This window comes from Lonchura striata, chromosome 18 (genome assembly GCF_050655825.1).
Source record: "Lonchura striata isolate lonStrDom1 chromosome 18, ASM5065582v1, whole genome shotgun sequence".
Taxonomy (NCBI): Eukaryota; Metazoa; Chordata; class Aves; order Passeriformes; family Estrildidae; genus Lonchura; species Lonchura striata.
Window position 1 is genome coordinate 11971490 of NC_140720.1, and position 19096 is coordinate 11990585.

Sequence of the window (19096 nt, forward strand, 5' to 3'; positions counted from 1 at the left end):
AGGCTGGCAGGGCTGTGCAGCTGATGCAGCCACAGCTGATCCCAGAGTTCCAGCGCTGACCTGGATTTAGGGGCAGAGCAGCTCCATCACTCTGACTCAGCAGCAGGGAAGCCAGCTCTGCTCTGAGATGTGCCCAGAGAGGAGGGCCCAGGGCAGGGAGGTGACTCCAGCCCCTGGGGACGATGGGCTGAGGCCATCCACACGCATTAGAGGGATGATAAAGAGGGAGCAAGTGCAAAAAAGAGCCATAAAAATGATTTGAGGGTGGAAGAGAACACTGAAGTGAAGGATTTAAAACCTCAACCTGTTTAGCTAATTGAGGACACACTTGAAAGACAATGTGCTCACAACACGGAGAGGCTTAATGTGGAAAAACACCAAGTTCTGAAAGGCTCCTCAATAAACTGGGAAAGGCAACAGGAGCTGAAGCCAGGCTTATTCAGAGTGGGAAAAAATGTGCAGATCTCTTCCAGGAAGGATGATACAGGAACAAGCACCCATAGAGCTCATAAACTCTCCCACTCACAATTATTGAAAGGTGTCTAGTGTAAATGGTGTCCTTGCTCCAGCGAGGTTTCACCCACCACTCTGCTCCCTGGAGCAGCTCCAGAACACTGCCAGAGCATCCTCAGCTCCCCAGAGGTCTTGCAGAGATGTTTATGCTTCAGCTCCAGCTGACCCCACATGCTCCAGGAGTCCCCTCACACGTTGTCTGGCTGTTCTTTCCAAGGGGAGGCTGATTTCCTGTGGAATATAAAATATTGGGTAGCCAAGAGCAGCAGCAGCCTGGGGAAGCACCAAAATCCTCCCCGGGGCCCGGGGTTGCAGCCATCCTCGGGCAGCTCTGCACCTCCCAGTGAGCAGAGCTGGACCTGCCACCAGCACACATCCCAGTCCCAGCACAAACGGGCCCTGGAAGGTCTCTCTGGGGGCTGCCCTTCTCCTCGCGTCTCGCTGCTCCACTCCCTGAGACCCAGGTTCCTCTGCTGCAGGGTGAGCCAACAGAACAGCTCGCCAGCAGGACTGGGAGCATTGCTGGCTTGTTTGAAGATGGATGTGGGCAATGGAATGCCTCAGGCTGTTCTGTTTTCCAGGGAAGAGCCAGCTGCATCTTGATTTCCCAGTTCAACCCTTTTGGTTGGCGCAATGTCTCCGAGATCATACATTATTGAAATAATTATGAATTTTTCTTATGCATGTGCCCGTGTATAGCACAAGGGAGAGCTGGAAGGGCTCGGCGTGGGTTTGAGGATGGGGCCATAAGGAAATTTTGGAGGAACCCTTGTGGTTGGCATGCTGTGATCAGCTCAAAACAAGGTCATGGATGAACCAGCAAAGGTGGTGATGGCCAGGCTGGGGGGAAGCTCTCACTCACAGCAACCTCAGCCTGTTCTTTAGACACAGCTTAACATCCAACCAGACATTAAATGAGTACTGTGTGCTTGTGGAGGGCGCAGAGATAGCTCCTGACGATGCACTCCCTCACTCTCATCCTTTGCCAGTGTTCAGGGAGGTGTTTCATTGTTATCTGCATCAGCTGCTCCATCCTCCTGCCTCCTGGCACCGCTCCCAGACGCAGAGGTCAGCTGCAGCCCAGGAGATCCCGGCTGGCACTCAAATGTCTCATTGATTTGCAGAGATGCTGGCTGCCTGGTGCTGCCCCCACCCCGAGCTCTGGGGCTGACCCTTGGCTCTGTCACATGCCACAGGTCCCTGTCCCTCCTGTCCCTCCTGTCCCTCCTGCCCAGCCCACCCAGCAGCAGATGCTGGTCCTGGCTCAGCCCAGGTGTTCCTACACCAAACAAGCTGGGGACAAAAAGGAGGGGACAGATGAGGAGAGTGGCCTGGGTGATGCAAGCAGGGACAGGAGCACGGAGCTGTGGGCAGGCAGAGCTGGCACCTGTGACCCATGGGTGGAGCCACGAATGGTTCCTCTCATTAGCCCTGATGCCTTCAGGCTGAGCTTTCACATTTCCCAACTCTGCACTGCACTGGGAAATAACTCTGAGCTGCAGAGTTATTTTATTTATTTATTTATTGTATTTTAGTTATTTTATTTATTTCCTGCACTGCACTGGGAAATAGCTCTGAGCTGCACACAAAGTGCCAGCAGCTCTCCTCACAGCTCAGGCACACACAACAATCCTTTTCCAGCCCCACAACCAAGGACAGCTGCAGCTCCAGCCCCAAAAAGTGCAACCAGCAGGAATGGAGGAGAGCAGCCTGGGAGGGTGGGACTGCAGCACCTGCAGCTGGAATTGGGCACTGAACCCGATGTGGGAATGGCCCAGAACTCATCAAAGTGGGACAACTCCTGCCTCTGAGCCCACCTTGGGCCCACCTTGGGTGCAGCCCTGGCTGGGCTCTTGTGCTGCCCGAGGTGTGTCCTTTGAGGCCTTTTGATAAATCCCTGTTTATTCTTTCCCCCTGCCCAGCCTCTGCTCCAGGCAGCCTCTCCAGGCATCATCCCCAAAATCACCTTCCCTGATCTGTCAGGCTGCCATCCCCACCCACCCCCTCTGCGTTTCCCAAAGGAAAGTTTTATTTCCTTTATCATTTTATATATTTTCTTTATAATTACCATATGATGCATTAAGAAATGAAATGCCTCCCCTGGACTAAGCCCATTATGCAGTTACCTCTGTCAGCCCAACCTGGAATTGCATCTTTTGTTTGTTTGACAAGACCCAAGTCCTACAAAGCCTCAAATTCTGGCAGCAATTGCCTCTGCTGGCCTTTAATCCAGCATTAGTCTCATTCGTGTTCTCCTGATCCAATTTGTCCATCTCTTGTGGCCTTTTCATCTTGGAAACTCCCAAAGGATGTCTCTGGGAGCCAAGGGCACACAGCATGGAGCCCAGGAGGTGCCAAGCCCCTTGTCTGGCTGCAGAGGGAGGATTCATTCCCTGCTGCAGGGAACAGAGGTGAACATCTCCCAGGCTCAGAGTTCACCTCAGAACCACCAGACTGTGCTGTCCATCTGTCCAAGGCAGGCAGCAGAGCTGAGCACCTGCCACGGTGGGACCTGACCCACTGGGAAGGATTCCCAGGACTGCAATTTTGCCAGTACAGGCTCTCTCCCACTGCTCTCAGCTTCCCTGAGAATTTCCCACATCTTCCAGCTCTGCTTTGTGAAGAATTCTTTTTTTCCCCCTTTGCAGTTGTTCTCCATTCAATTTTATTGGCAGTTGCTAACACCATCCACCCTCCAGGCTTTTTGTCAGAGCTGCCTCTCTGCTTGTGGCCTTTTTATTCCCCAACACCTTTCTGTAGAGAATGTTTCACTTTTGTTCGTTTTCGTTTCCCCCTCCACAATTTTCTATTCCTAATTATCATTAACTTGGAGAACTTGCTCCTTTTGAAGAGCAGATAATTAATTTCCAGGGCTGACGCCTTTCTCCCCTGTAATCAGAGCCACATCCTCGTTCCCCCGTGCCCTGTGTGCTGCCTTTTTGTGCTGGGCTCATCTCCTGAGGCTCTCAGCTCCCAGCTTGTGGCCCCAGCACGTCTCCTGGCTCTGTGCTCTGCCAGCTCCTCTCCTCTCCCTCTGATTTATGCAGCCAGAGCTGGGAAATGCTCCCTGCAAGGGAAGGATCTCACAGGGAAGAGCACAATGGGAGATTAGGGGGCAGAAGTGGCAGGAGGGGCACTGGAGCCTCACAATTTTGGCAACAAATGGAAGGAAAACGCCAACAAGCAGCTCATTTATTGGTGAGGAGTTGAAAGATCCCAAGTTCTTGCTGTGATCCAAGCAGGGAGCAGACTAAGGGTGGATTTGATGATCTCAGAGGTCTTTTCCCACCTCTGACTATAAAATAAACCCTTGAATGGATCCTAAGCAGCCACAGGTGACTTATCCCACTGGCAAAGGAAGGAAAGAGGGGATGCCCTCAGAATTGAGCCTGGAACTTCATATCCCGAGCCTCAGGAGTCCCCAAAAGCTGAGCTGGGCACGGGAAGCCTCTTCCTCCTTGGCTCCTCACTCTGCCCAGGGTGGAACCAGCAGGAATTTCCCCATGGAAAGGGGCTCAGGGATTGGAAGTGCCCAGGGAGGGTTGGATGCCCATCCTGGAGGTGTCCAGGGAATTCCTGGAGGTGGCACTCAGAGCTCTGGGCTGGGGACAAGGTGGGGATGGGGCACAGCTGGGACTGGATGGGCTGGGAGGGCTTTTCCAGTCTCAGGCATTCTGTAATTCTGTGTGATTATCCTGAAAATGCCCGGAATGTGCCAGGGTCTCTAGGGTTGCTGACCTCATGGATATGAGCCACTTTTCCTCGTGTGGCTTTCATCAAACCTCCCTGAATATTCTGTTTTTTTCCAAGGTAGCGTTTTCCTTGAGCCACTTTTCATCGTGTGGCTTTCATCCAACCTCCTACAGTGCTACAAATATTCTGGTTTTTCCAAGGTATTATTTTCCATAATAATAAAAAAATAATAATAAAAAAAGGTTTCAGGCTGGAGCACTGAACCAGCCCTTCCCAGGAACCAGAGGGGTCCAGAGGCTGTCACAGCTGACAGCTCCCTCATCCCAGCTCCCAGTGGATTCTCAGGAACATTGAACCAAAATACCAAATCCAGGCTCAGGGTCTTGCCTCGTGGTTTCTGGCACTAATCAAGATGAATGTTTTAGGAGTTTCCTAGAAGTGAACCCCAAAGTCTGCACACATAAGTGGATTTCAAGGCCTTTGGACAAGGTATTTCCACCCTCAGATCACCCTCTCCACTGACAGGAGCACCAGCACTCCAATTAGAGGGGCTGCTTAAACTCCATCAATGTCTTGTGCAGCCTAAAAGCTTTTTAAACAAGGCTTACAGCCACGAACAAGGTAAATACATTTGTAGATTTGTTTGGGCAATTACAGTCATTTAAAAAACAATGCATATTAAGAGACATGAATCTAATAAGCCATTGCTAATTAAACGTATTAATGCCACATTATAAAACGAATGCTGATATGTTGCAGCTCCTTTTGTGCTGTAAACACTCGAGCAGTGAGAATGGCAGAATTTGCATCCCTGGGCATTGCCAGTGCCCAGGGACAGAGGAAATGAATTTGCCCCAGTGGAGCCAATCTCCTGCCCAATCTCCTTTGTGGGCCTGCTCCTCGTTTTCCTTTGCTCTGCGAGCAACAATTGCAGTAAAATGGAGCTGGTTAACCCCAGAACATGGGACACCACTACAAAGCATTTGTGAAGACTCTGCTTTGAACTGTGCTCCTCTGCCAATTATAATTTGCAGCAGGTACAACATTCCCAGGCTGTGGAAAAGCCATTTCTCTGTCCTGGGAGAGTTCAGTCAATTTTATCTGACATTAAATGTTCAATAGGACAATTTTCCTTCTCTCGCTTTCATCTCTTTGGAAAATGTCACCAAACTGGAGTTAAGCAATTGACCACAGACCTTTTGAGGGGTCAGGCCCAAAGGAGCACCACGGATGCAGAGAAAGGCTGAGAGCCAGGCGGGGATCCCCCGGGCACCCCGAAACACCAACATGATTGTTTAAAACCTTTAAACAATCGGGCTGGGCCGTGCTGGGGGTGCTGAAGGAAGGGTTCAGCAGGTTTGGGGAGCTGGGTGAGGAGTGGGGCCAGGATGGAGGGGCTGTAGGGCAGAGAGCACCCTCAGGCCTGCTGAGATTTGTTCCAGTGGTGGCAAAGTCACTCCCCAGGGTCTCCAATTTTATGTAAAAGGGAGCAGCCACATGTTCCCTGTTGTCAAACTGCCCGAAAATCACAGAATCCCAGGATGGGCTGGGTTGGGAGGGACCTTAATGCCCATCCCATGGCAGGGACACCTCCCACTGCCCCAGCTGCTCCCAGCCCTGTCCAGCCTGGCCTTGGGCACTGCCAGGGATCCAGGGTGGGCACCCTGTGCCAGGGCCTGCCCACCCTCACAGAGAACAATTCCCAATTCCCAAAATCCCATCCAGCCCTGCCCTGTGTCAGTGGGAGCCATTCCCTCGCTCCTGTCCCCCATCCCTTGGAAATTCTCCATCTCTTTGTAGCTCCTTCAGGTCCTGGAAGGCCACAGTGAAATCATCCTTGGTCTCCTCTCCAGGTGAACAATCCCAGCCTTTCCTCCAGCAGAGCTGCTCCATCCATGCTCATGCTGGAGCCTCTCTGGGCTCTGCAGCAGCTCCAGCTCCTGCTGGGATCCTCCACCCAGCCCAGGGGAGCAGAGGAAGGTGCCCATGGCAGTGCCAAGTGGGCAGCTGTCTGCAAGAGCTCATGGACAGAAAGCCTTGACCTTTGGCTAATGAATCACTCCTAATGAAAAGCCTGTCCAGCTGGATTTAATTGCCTGGCTTGGGCAAGATATGGCTGGAAAATCTCAAGCCTGTCAAGATTTTTTTCCACCCCCTAAAGCATCAAATTATTCACCGTCCTTTTGTAGCATTTTGCAGCCAACTCTTTCCTGTGATGATTTTCAAAGGATGAAGAATGAGCACCCTGGTGACATTTCTAGTATCTATAAATATCTCCCCACTACCCTGCCTGCCCAACTGGTGAATTATGCAGGGAGATATATATAATAAAACAATCAGATCCATTTTGTTGTCAACAGACCATTCTTCTTCAGCTGACAGGAGAAAGCTCAGGCTGTGGCTCTGGAAAGAGCAGGCAGTGCCTGGGGAGTTCCTGAGCTTCTCCTTTCCTGGATGTACAGGGGCAGCTTGGAGGGCAACACTGAGCAGAGAGAGGCTCTGCTATGCTGGGAAAAGGAGGAAAGGTTTTAAAAGAGAAAAAGAATGAAGCTCAGGAGAGCAAAAGTCTCCGGAATGGCAGGAAATCCCACATCCAGAACACTGAGAATCACACGGATTCACACACAGCATCACTGAGGTTGGAAAAGATCTCAAAGACCATCGAGGCCAAGCTGTGCCCAACCCCACCTTGTCCCCAGCCCAGAGCTCCGAGTGCCACCTCCAGGAATTCCCTGGGCACCTCCGGGACGGGCATCCAACCCTCCCTGGGCAGTGCCAATCCCTGAGCCCCTTTCCATGGGGAAATTCCTGCTGGTTCCACCCTGAGCCTGCCCTGGCCCAGCCTGAGGCCATTCCCTCTCCTCCTGTCCCTGGGATGAGATCCCAAATTCCCCACCCCAGCTGTCCCCTTCCTGGCAGGAGCTCTGCAGAGCCACAAGGTCCCCTCTGGTAAAAGCAGCCTTGGAGATGTCCCAGTGAAGGACTAACCCAGCATGATGGATTATCTGCAGCACCATGAACTTCCCTCCACTCCTTCTCTTTTGTGTTTAATTCATGCTCTGTTCATGCATCTCAACCTCCTGCATGCTGAAATACACCGAGAATTTAATGTGCCCAAATCTGCAGAGCTGTGGGAAGTGACCAGTTTACATTTCATATCTAATTGGCAGGTCTTAATTTAAATTGGGAGGGATTTAATTTAATAGCAAAGCTTTCCCCAGCTAGCAGACCTCTACTAGCAGGGACTCATTATGTGGGATACTCTGCAGACCCTGTTGCCTCATTTATGGGTTAGAGGCAATTTTAAAAAGCCAGCCTAAGACATCTCTCTCCCTTCCATTAGATATTTGCAGATGGCTTTTGCTAAGCCATAACTAGCTCCTTCATCATTAATTTTTTGGGGCTGTGCCTTGGGGACAGTGCCTAGCAATTAAAAAAAGTTCTTACCAGAGAGTTTTCCCTCCTTACCTTCATCCAGAAGTTTCTCGCTCTCCAGGACTGCAGGGATGAGGATTTTGGATGTTGTCACTCCTGCAGGGAGAGAGCTGCTGTGCTGCTCAGGGCAGGAGAGTTCCTGTGCATCTCCTGCAAAGCCTGAGGGCTTCCCCCTCCTCAGTGGGTGTTGATTTCTCTTTCGGGGTTCTGATGGTCAGGGTGACCCCAAGAGAGATCATAAAGAGTCTTTGCTTCCCTAGCCCAAACACAGCCAAAGAAGGAGCCTGGAATGCTTCTGATTGTGCTTTCAAGGTTGTTTATTTCTTCTTATCTGAACATTCTTTCTCTGACCTGCCAAGCTCTGGCTAGCAAGGAAGCCATGGCCATCTGCCCTCGAGCCCTGGGCTGCTCCCACATTATATATTAAAAACTACGTGTCTGTGTTTACAATTTATTACCAAGTCCCATCATCTATGCTAGACTGTGAATCTCTACCTTAAACCAACAGAAAAGTGTCACCATCCCAGCAAGACATGGAAAGCAAGAAGAAAGGAAAGAAGGTCAGGACATGCCCAAATCCATCCATCTTGTAGCCCCTTGAACCCCATTCTAAAAACCCCAAATTTCTACTTTCCCACCCTGTGTTAATTCAGCTACCACACTACTCAAACCCTTGTGTGGTCTGTAATTCCTTACACAAAGTTGTCAGCTTTTTCCATGGGCTAAAATGGAATCTACAGGTGTTTTTACTTTGTGCCAAGGTCTCTGAGCCCCTGGCAGGGTCTGGAGCAGCCAGGGCAGCTGAGGGATGTGCTGGGCTCCCACAGGTGGAAGCAAAGCTGATCCCCCAGACTGTCAGAGAGTTGAGCACATCTGCCACGTGCCAAAGCCACCCGTAAAACCACTCAGTGTGAGGTGAGGCTCTGAGAAACCAAACAATGCCCACAGAAATGCTGTCCTGCTTGAACCCCAGCAGCAGGCAAGCCCCCCACGCCCCCAGCTCCCTCCCTCCCGGTTTTGGTCACATCCCCAGGACACAGAGATAATTTGGGAGTCCAGCAGAGAGATGGAACTTGGTTTAACTCAGCATTTCATTGCATGAACTGTGTGACATTGTGGGGGTTTCAGAGCAGGGCTGTGCTGGTGCCTCAGATCTGCAGCAGCAAGGCCACACCAGCGAGCACCCACTTGGACGGCTTCTCCTTGGTTTTGAGGTTAAAAGTCCACACGTAGGTCGGCCCTCGCTGACGTGTTTTGTACAGAGGACACGGGTACAGGCCCCGGGTGTCCTGCTTCTCATCAGGAATGGCCCTGATGAACACCACAGGCATGGCCGGGGTGAGCTCCTTGAGCCTGGCCTCCGTGATGGTCCCGGCCTGCAGAGAGAAGGACAGGTCACATCTCCAAGGTGTCCACCAGCTCTCCGAAGCACCTGAGCCCCCGTGATCTTCATCCAAGCTGCTCCTGCTGGGGAGGTGCAAACAGCTCCTCCAGGGTCAAGGGGCTGGATGAGCCTCTTTGAGGAAGCAGGTCTGGATCCAAGAGCTCCTGTCTCACCCATCTCTGGATCCAAGAGCTTCTGTCTCACCTGTCTTTGATCCAAGAGCTCCTGTCTCACCCATCTCTGGATCCAAGAGCTCCTGTCTCACCTGTCTTTGATCCAAGAGCTCCTGTCTCACCATGACCCTCCTCAACCTAGATCATCTCAAGGCTCCAGCTACCTGCACTCCCAGCAGATGCCCAAACCCTCCCATCCCAGCTGGACTTCATGTGGGAATACTGTCCTTGGCCCTGTCAGCCTTATTATCATCAAAGTTTCACTTCTCTTCTCCTGGCTTCTTTCCTCTTGTCCTGTGCCAGGGAACAGGGACAGGACAAGAGGAAAACCTGAGCCAGGGCAGGCTCAGGGTGGACATCAGGAGGAATTTCTTAGCTGAAAGGGTGATGGAGCATTGCCCAGGGAGGTTGGGGTGCCCATCCCTGGAGGTGTCCCAGGAACACCTGGGGGTGGCACTCAGTGCTCGGGGCTGGGGACAAGGTGGGCATTGGGCACAGCTTGGACTCAGTGACCTCAGAGACGTTTTCCAAGCCCAGAGATCCTGGGATTATTCTCATGCATCTCTTCCTCAGAGTGTTCCAGACCAGAATCACCTTGTGGGAGGGAGGGTGGACACCTGACACAACTGGGATGGAGAACAGCCCCAAAACAGGCTTGTTCCCACTCTCATGACGCAACCAAGAGAATTCAAAATGACTTTTCTGAGGGAATATCGCCATTCAATATCACCTCCCATTATTCTCCTCCCAGCAATGCCCTGCCCAGCAGGCTGCCCAACGTAGGAGAGGGAGAGAACCCTGCCAGGGCAAGAAATCAAGTTTGTTTCTCTAATTTGGATCTCTCTGGCATTTTCTCTCTCTCTTCCTGACAATAAAATACCCTGCACATCAATCCATTTCCAGGGAAAACTGCCTAATGGAGGCTAGAGAGACCAAATGAAAACAAATAGGGAAATGGAAATGAAACTTTTCAGCACTAAAGGAACTGCCTCTCACTGCAGCAGAGCTTCACATATCATCATTATTCCAAATGCTCTCGGATCAGAGTTGTGGGGTGAGATTCAACCTCTCCAGCAGTTTATTTATTTCTATAACAAGAGAAGAAAAATCATCCCTCCTGCCACACACCTCGGTTTAATTGTACTAATGCCATCTGTTATGCTCAGCTATGAAAAATCCAACTCTCATTTAGGATTTTATATTTCCAACGTGCTGAGCAAACATTAAATAATTCGTATAATACCGTGCAAAGTAGCTATTTATGAAACATTATTATGCACTCTTCTTAAATTCACACCTTTCATTTCTGAGACGGGGTTTTAATCAGGTCTGTCTCTTTTTTTTTTTTTTTTACAGCTGAGAATACTTCAAATGAAATTTCCAAGAGATATTCTACCTATTTCTGTGTTAACAAGAGCTAAAATCTTCCTGAGGTACCTCCACGTAAGATATCATTTTGTTATGTCTGGGCTGATTCTCATTTGCATGTTTTATCGCTCTCATCATCAGAAATTAATTCTGCTCTGAAAGCAGTTCCTCCTGACTAGCAGCCGTGGTGCAAAACCACCGTTCTGTGCCTGGAGAGCTCAGCTCCTGAAGGATCCCTCCCTTCTGCTGTCCCGGATTGCCAGCAGCCAGCTGAGCGTGTGGCAGTGCCACCGGGGCTGGGGCCACCAGGAGCTGCCACGAGCCAGGGGTGGTGCCAGAGGGGCCCAAACCCAGCCCTGAGACCCAGAGCCCTGCACGGGGATGGGTTCCTCACACCACAGCCCCGTGGGGTCAGCTGGCCAGGGACACCAACACCACAGTCCCTTGGGGTCAGCTGGCCCAAGGACACCAACACCACAGTCCCTTGGGGTCAGCTGGCCCAAGGACACCAACACCACAGTCCCTTGGGGTCAGCTGGCCCAAGGACACCAACACCACAGCCCCGTGAGGTCAGCTGGCCCAAGGACACCAACACCACAGTCCCTTGGGGTCAGCTGGCCCAAGGACACCAACACCACAGCCCCGTGAGGTCAGCTGGCCCAAGGACACCAACACCACAGCCCCGTGGGGTCAGCTGGCCAGGGACACCAACACCACAGTCCCTTGGGGTCAGCTGGCCCAAGGACACCAACACCACAGTCCCTTGGGGTCAGCTGGCCCAAGGACACCAACACGGCCTGGCTGCCTTGGGGATGGGGTCACCTGTGGGCAGGGAAGAGGACACAGAGTCAGCAGGGAACAGGACATGGAGCCAGCAGGGAAAGGGACACAGAGGCAGCAGGAAAAGGGACATGGAGTCAGCAGGGAAAGGGACATGGAGCCAGCAGGGAAGGGGACACAGAGGCAGCAGGGAAAGGGACATGGAGCCAGCAGGGAAGGGGACATGGAGCTAGCAGGGAAAGGGACATGGAGCCAGCAGGGAAGGGGACATGGAGCTAGCAGGGAAAGGGACATGGAGCCAGCAGGGAAGGGGACATGGAGCCAGCAGGGAAGGGGACATGGAGCTAGCAGGGAAAGGGACATGGAGCCAGCAGGGAAGGGGACATGGAGCTAGCAGGGAAAGGGACATGGAGCCAGCAGGGAAGGGGACATGGAGCTAGCAGGGAAAGGGACACAGAGGCAGCAGGGAAAGGGACACAGAGGCAGCAGGGAGCACTTCAAGGTTGTCTCCAACTGATGGGTCAGTGTCTTCAGCTGGACAAGGGGAATGAAAAAACTCTTCCCTGTGGGGGTGGTGAGGCCCTGCCCTGTGGCTGCCCCATCCCTGGAGGTGTCCAAGGCCAGGCTGGACGGGGCTTGGAGCAGCCTGGGACAGTGGGAGGTGTCCCTGCCCATGGTGGGGTGGAATGAGCTGATTTTCAAGGTCCCTTCCAGCCCAAGGCAGTCAGGGATCCTGTGGTTCCGTGGCAGGGCTGCCAAAGATCCGTGGAGCACCCGTGGGGTGAGACCCACCCCTGCCCTGGTCCCACCACGCTCCAGCCCCTTGGCAGGGGCAGGGCACACTCCTGGCATCAAACTCTGTAATGCAGAGAGCAAGGGAGCCAAGAATCACTCAGCAGCGTGAGGTGAAATGTCTCCAAGCATCCCCAGTCACAGCATCCTCCTGACTGTCACTGAGTCCCAGTGACTTTAACAGGGCTGCAGCAAGAGATCATTCGCACCCAAAATAATCTGCTTAGTTTCATTTCATCTAACAGCTGCCTGCTGTTTTCTAATGAATGTTTTATAAATTTAAGACACCCAAGGGCAAACATAAATGTTTAAATAAATAGAAAAATGTGAGTAGCAGAACATAGAAGGACTCTTTCCTTTTTTGGAGGCACAACCTAAATGTGAAATATTCTTTTAAAAGTGGAGGTGTTCCCCAGAGGAATTCTTCTAAACGTGGCCTGCCGTTTTTATCAGAGGATTAATTTGGAAGGAGTACACAACCCAAAAGAGCTGTGCACCTGTTTTAAAAGTCCTGCATCCATTAATGCACACTGGTACTCACTGGATTATAGGTAAATGGAATAGTTCCACTAGGTAGAAATGATATTTCAGTGGGAGCAGCAACCCATAAAAATATCCTTTTCCTTTCTGAAATAAATTGAAGCATGATACCCAGAATGAATGGCTCCATGATCATAATTGCTCAGTATCTTTCAATCACAAGGAAAATGTAATCAGAAAAACACATTTACTGGTGTTGGGATGGTCTCTGAAGACAAATCCCATTGCTGGATGCAATCACCCAGACCAGTTATTGGAGGGGGCAGAGGGGAGAAGCCAAGTATTTCCCAAAGATTTCTGGTTTGCACCACCAAAACCTCTCACTCTACACTTCCAGCATTGCCTGGAGATGGGTAAAACCCAGACAAAACTCATTTTCTGATCATGGTGGCAGAGAAAACATAACAGCCAGGCACTGGGATGTTCTTAACTGGAGTATTTGATATGCAGGACCGGGAATTTTTAAAAGCTCTCTCTGTTGTGGTGTGTCCAGCTGATTTCTGTTTTTAGGGCAGCAGAAATCCAGTGTTCCCTGTGGCAGGGGCTGGGATCCCCTCGGGCTGTGTGTGGAGAAGGGAACAGCCAGGGAGCTGTGGGGGCAGAGCTGGGAGCTCTGGTCCTGCTCTGCTGCCGTGAGCAGAGATCTGACCTGGCCCACGTGAGATCCTCACTGCCACCTTCCAGCAGAGCCCTGGCCAATGTTCCCGGCTGCCTGTGGCTTCCCAGACCCAATTCAGGCCATTTCCAGAGCAAAAAACAGCCTGGAGCTTTGAGCTCCCCATCAGGGAGGACACAGCTTTCCCTAAGTTCCTCTCCTTCATGGAAAACCATTGCAGAGAGGGAGATGATTCATGACAAATAAGTGAGAGTGTTGGATCAGAATTTCAGGGTTGTTGGAACTCAAAATGTCCCTCAGACATTTTTAGAGGTTCAAGGCCTTGGTCGGAAGCATTTGAGATCCTGGCAGGCAGCTGGAAACAGCTGTGATTTTGAGTTTGAGCCATGGAATGAGTTACCAACTTTGGAGGTGGAACAAGCAGTCACAAAGGGTTAGATAGGATAGTAAAAGTAGTTACAAAACAGAGGGGAAATTTTTTTAGTATTGTACAGGGGGGTTTTAACACCTGTCCAGGGGGTTTTTACTTTGTACATGGGGGTCAGAAGTTCTAAGATGGAGGAAAGTGGGCTGATCCTGTTCTTCCTCCTCCTTCTTCCTTGCCTCCATGTTCTTGGTGATGTTGGCACTCACAGATGGGTTTAGAGTAGAAAAGCACTTTGTAATATAGGTAGTAGGTATTGGGGGAAAACTATAAACATGTAATACATAATATATCATACAAAAGACAGCAGCAGCCCTGGGCGGGGAGAGAAGAAGAAGACAGCAGACAAAGAGGATGTCAGGGTGTGTGTGTGCCTCTGCCTGGGCTGCTGAGCAAACCACAGCAGCTCAAGGAGAAAATCTTTTAGATAACTTGCAATAAACTGCCTTGAGACCCAACAACGAGAGGCTGAGCAGTTTTTCTTTGGAAGCACGGGTGGGAGGAGAGAGTTCACCACACACGAGACCCCAGACCAAGCCCGGGGTTCCCACACAGGGCCACACCTGTGGCTTCTCCCTCACCTGCAGAGCCTTGCAGAGCTCACCTGAGCATCCCAGCGTGCTCCCTCCATGAACAGCCCATGGACATAGGCCCCCTCCCGAGGAGCGCTGGCAAAATCCTCCCTGCTCTTCTTCGTCACGTCGCACTGCAGCGTCATCTTGTCCAGGGGCCACTTGTTTTTCCTGGCCGTGGTCTGCATGACGGCCGTCAGGAGGGCCTGGGGGTTGAAGAGCCCCCCGAGCCACAGCGTGGAGGGCAGGGAGAAGTCCCTGGTCCAGGCTTCCAGCTCGCTGATGCGAGCCAGCAGGTCAGCAAACCAGGAGCCCAGGCTGGCAGTGGAGGGGTAGGACCTCCTCACCCAGGACTCGGGCACCGTGCCCAGGAAGAGGCAGCTCTGCAAGGTCTCCATGTCGCTGGTCATGGTCAGCTCCCCCTGGGGAGAGAGGGCACAGTCAGCACTGAGCACTGCCCAGCACGAGGAAGGGCGCAGAGTCCACGCAGACACCGCTGGCCACGTGGGTGACTCTGAGATAAGTGGCACAATTTATAACAACTCTGTGAGTTTGGGCTTTTCCTGCACTCCTGCTATTGCATATTCCTGCATCCTGCTCTAAAAATGCTGCTGGGAGGAAACGCTGTGTTTAGGGACAGCAGCAGGGGTGCCCTGCAGTTGTCCCAGTGTTATTTCTGGTTTTTCTCATGGTCTGGCAGATTTTCAGGGGTGTAAAGTTGTTCTCACTCACTGCCAGAGCAGGATGCTGGAGTTTCTGATAATCTACTCTAAAACTATCGAAATATTTGCTATTTTTTTTTTTTTTTTTTAGTCCTATCCCCCTCCTCTCCTCCAATTCCCCTCACTCCTCCCCTCATTTACTGCTTTGCAGTGCAAGATTTTCTTTTTGACTTCAGGTGTTGTCTGCAAATGTAATCACAGCTCCTTCCACAGCAGGGAAGGAGCACAACAAAGTAAGATATGATTCAGCCAAATGAGATAAGGAGAGGGGTTTGACTTTCCCTTTGTGCACCAATTAATTAGTTTCAAAGCTTTTAGAAACCTGTATCAGTTCTGCCAGAAGAGCTCAATTCCATGACACTCCACTGAAAAACAACGTGAGGGTGGCTGAAACAACTGGGGCAGGCTGTCCACAGAGGCTGTGGAGTCTCCATCCTTGGAAATGTTCAGAACCCACCAGGGCATGGTCCAGAAGAACCTGCTCTGCCTGTCCCTGCTCGGGATGGGGCTGGAGCAGATATTTCCTGACCAGCTCCTCTGTGATTCTGGCTCCCTCAAGCCAAGCAGGACACAAAGAGAAACCCTCCAAACACCAGCTCAGCTTCCCTGGTATGGAATGGTCCCCACAGCCCAAACCTCTGCAGCTCTGTGCTCAGCTGGAGGGGCACAGCACCCCCAGAACTTTGGAGACCCACAGATAATGGCCATCACTGCTCTCCCTTATAAGCACTTCCTTTTGTTCCCTTTTCGCTTTGCCAAAATTTATCTCATTTACAATTTCTCTTTGCCTCGGGCTAAGTGTTTTTGGAAAGATTAACTGAAATCGGTTGAGCCATCACTGAGAACGAGGGGGAGGGAATTGGGTCAGTCTATTCACATTAAAAGATCCCAACTGTTCTTTCACAGGACCTCAGTGCCTCCAGCCATGAGGTCAGCAGAGGTGCCCTTTGCTGGGGCCACAAAAATCTATGAAGCTTTAGCAAAAGTTGAAATCTTCTTAAAGCAGCCCCCGCAGTTGTTTAGCAATGCTCGTCAGAGCCCAGCAGTTCAAGACCTCTGCAGCTTGTTCATGCTGACCATGCCCTGTGGGACACACTGACAGCTGAAAAAGAACCTTTAATATCACCAAATCCAGCCATATAATTGTGACTTGGACAAGGGGTGGCAATTAGATTTAATGTGGGGAAGAATGTGCTCTTTAATATCAGTAGGGGAACCAGGGGATGCAGAGTGTGCAAATGAGCCACAAACAAAATTAACCACAGGAATCTGGAGCAGGGACTACAAAGCTCTCCCCAAACCCTGCCACGCCTCATGGCAGGGCAGGAGATGGGCTCTGCAGAAAAGGCTCCTCAGAGGCTGCAGCAGCCTCAGCTGGGATGCAGAGACATCCTGGAGAGCAGATTTCTGGTGGATGGAGAAAATCCTGAGTACAAAGGGCTTAACATGGGTTCCGAAGCTACAGCAGCAAATAAGGTGAAAAGAAAAGCTGGAAGAAGGAGCACTTGTAGTTAACACTAAAATATGAGGAAAATCTCCATCCTCAGGAGAAACTGGACACAAAGGAACCATCAATGGGCTGGGCTGGGCATGGCAGGACCATGCAGAAGAACAAGAAGCTCTGCTCTGGCCACAGCAGGACACTGGAACAGGAGGAATTTGTGTCCTGGAAGTGTTTTGATGTGGGTAAGAGCACGGCAGAATGTCTGCAAGCAGCCAAATTGATTTAAAGACAACCCCCCCTCGATCATATATCATGTCTAGCTTTACTTTCAGGAAACAAATGAATTAGCAAATGTAATTCTCAGCAAGGCTTGAGAAAGCAATTTTTAAAGCCTGCGCACTCAAGCATGCTTTGAGTCTCCTGTGAGGGTTCAAAGCATCTACAGCAGCAATCTCATAGAGTTGTCCAAACACAATTATGCATAAATTTGCATTTCAGATGCTGAATACTAAAGTGCATCAGAAATTATTCGATTTTTAATTTTTTTCCCAAACGCTGGGAGTAATTTTCATTTAAAGATACCCTTGGAGGAAATCCTAATCAGCCTGCAGCCATTCCCTCAAGATGAGCACACTACAGGCACAAACTGTTTCCTCAGTTCAGGTTATTTTCACTTGATACCCAGCTTGCCGATCAAAATTTGGTCTTTGTTATTTTACAATATATATTATCCTCATTTTGGAGGTTCATCCTTCATTCAAATTGCAAACCAGAGGATCTGCTTGCAAAAAATGAGGCTGGTACAACATTAACATGCAAGTGCTTCAGCCCAGCCTCTGGTTCCACCCAAGCCAGCCAGAACAAAGGGCTTTGAAATGCAACATGCCAGTTATTTCTGATGGCTACCAGTCTATTGCAATTTCTCTTCCTCCTAATGGGATGTCTCCTATTTTTGGACCAAACAATCACTTTCTGCTACCACGACACGATGAATTATTCAAAAATTCAAATTAGGCGTGACATTTCTAAATCGCCTTCTTTTGGCAGATCCTTCAGTCAGTTAAAAACAATAAGCCTTGTTTTCTCTGGGCTTTATTTATTCTCTGCTGAGCTCTGTGGGGCCTGGCTTGTAAACTCTCCTCCTCTGAGTGCTGTCAGTGCAGGCCCCCAGCCCCAGAGATGAACGAGCCTTAACAGCTCTTTAATTGTCAGGAAGGGCAATTAAAGCAGGATTTCCTCAGGGTAAGGCCCAGAGCCAAGTGAGGGCAGCATCAGAAGAGCCATCAGCCCCCTCTGGCTGCTCTGTGGTCCCCAGGTGTGGGAGGGATGCTGAGCAGGGTTTTGGGTCATGCACAAGGTCTAATTCAGCTCTGCAGGGACCCACAGGTGACCTGTGGCTGCAGACACAAGAGCTGGGCTCAAGTTGTGCCAGGATTGTGCTGGTTTGGATCTCAGGAGAGCTTTCTTCAGGCAGTGGGCTGTAAAGCCCTGGGCCAGGCTGTGCTGGAGTCACCAACACAGGCTGGCAGAATATTCCGGGCTGGAAGGGGCCCTCAAGGATCAGCGAGTCCAGCTCTTAAGTAAATGGCCAGTCCAGGGGCTGAACACACAGTCTTGGTAGGGTCAGCACCAGCTGAGCCCAAGTACCCTGGAAGTGGCCAAAAACCATCTGGATGTGGCACCTGAGGCTGTGGTGCAGGGGTGAGCTGCTGGGGTGGTGGTTTGGTGATCCCAAAGGGCTTCTCCAGCCTTAAGGACTCCGTGGTTCCTGGGATTGCCCACTGACGGCCTCTCACAGCCTTCAGGTGTGCCCCTTGGCAAACACCAGATTTGCCAGACCCCAGAAATGCCAAACGCTGCTCTGCCCAGCAGTTCTCCTCCAGTCCAGCCCCAGGATGTCTCTGCATCCCAGCTGAGGCTGCTGCAGCCTCTGAGGAGCCTTTTCTGCAGAGCCCATCTCCTGCCCTGCCATGAGGCGTGGCAGGGTTTGGGGAGAGCTTTGCAGTCCCTGTTCCAGATTCCTGTGGTTAATTTTATTTGTGGGGAGCAGAACCCATCTCCTTCCCTGCCATGAGGCGTGGCAGGGTTTGAGGAGAGCTTTGCAGCCCGTGTTCCAGATTCCTGTGGTTAATTTTGTTTGTGGCTCATTTGCACACTCTGCATCCCCTGGTTCCCCTACTGATATTAAACAGCACATTCTTCCCCACATTAAATTCTAATTGCCACCCCTTGTCCAAGTCACAATTATATCTTGTTTGGGGCTCTGGGATTGAAACATTAAATCACTTCTGTTTACCTGTCTCAGGAAATGGAATTTTCAATTCCAGCTAGAAAATAAGAGAAATCTGTTTATGATAATTGACTACATAAATATCAGCTTCTTTCCAAACGGGCTGAACACCCTGACCCACCACCTGTGCCAGGGATATCTCTGCTTTAACAAGCCCCAGCAGCAAATGCAGGGCACACTCATCTGCAGCTGCTGTTTCCAGGCTGCAGCTGCCATTTGGGAGCAGCTTGGTGCCCAAACCCCAAGCCAAGCGTGCCCCTCCTCATGCAGGGTGGGCAGCTGGAGGTTTCTTCTGCAAGCTGCCCCTGGAGAGGTTTGAGATGAGATTCCATCTCAGGGCAGGCCCTCCT

General features: G+C 51.0%; 1 protein-coding gene across 1 annotated transcript in view; it reads right to left on the bottom strand.

Moving 5' to 3' along the window:
* Positions 1-7940: 7940 nt before the first annotated feature.
* Positions 7941-19096, bottom strand: part of DNAH9 (dynein axonemal heavy chain 9) — a 132252-nt gene continuing 121096 nt past the window's right edge. The window contains exons 68-69 of the mRNA XM_085556908.1: positions 14323-14712; positions 7941-9017 (exon numbers count right to left, since the gene is read on the bottom strand). Of these exons, the coding sequence (XP_085413034.1) occupies positions 8790-9017; positions 14323-14712 (618 nt within the window). The 3' untranslated portion in view covers positions 7941-8789. The remainder of the gene's footprint in view (positions 9018-14322; positions 14713-19096) is intronic.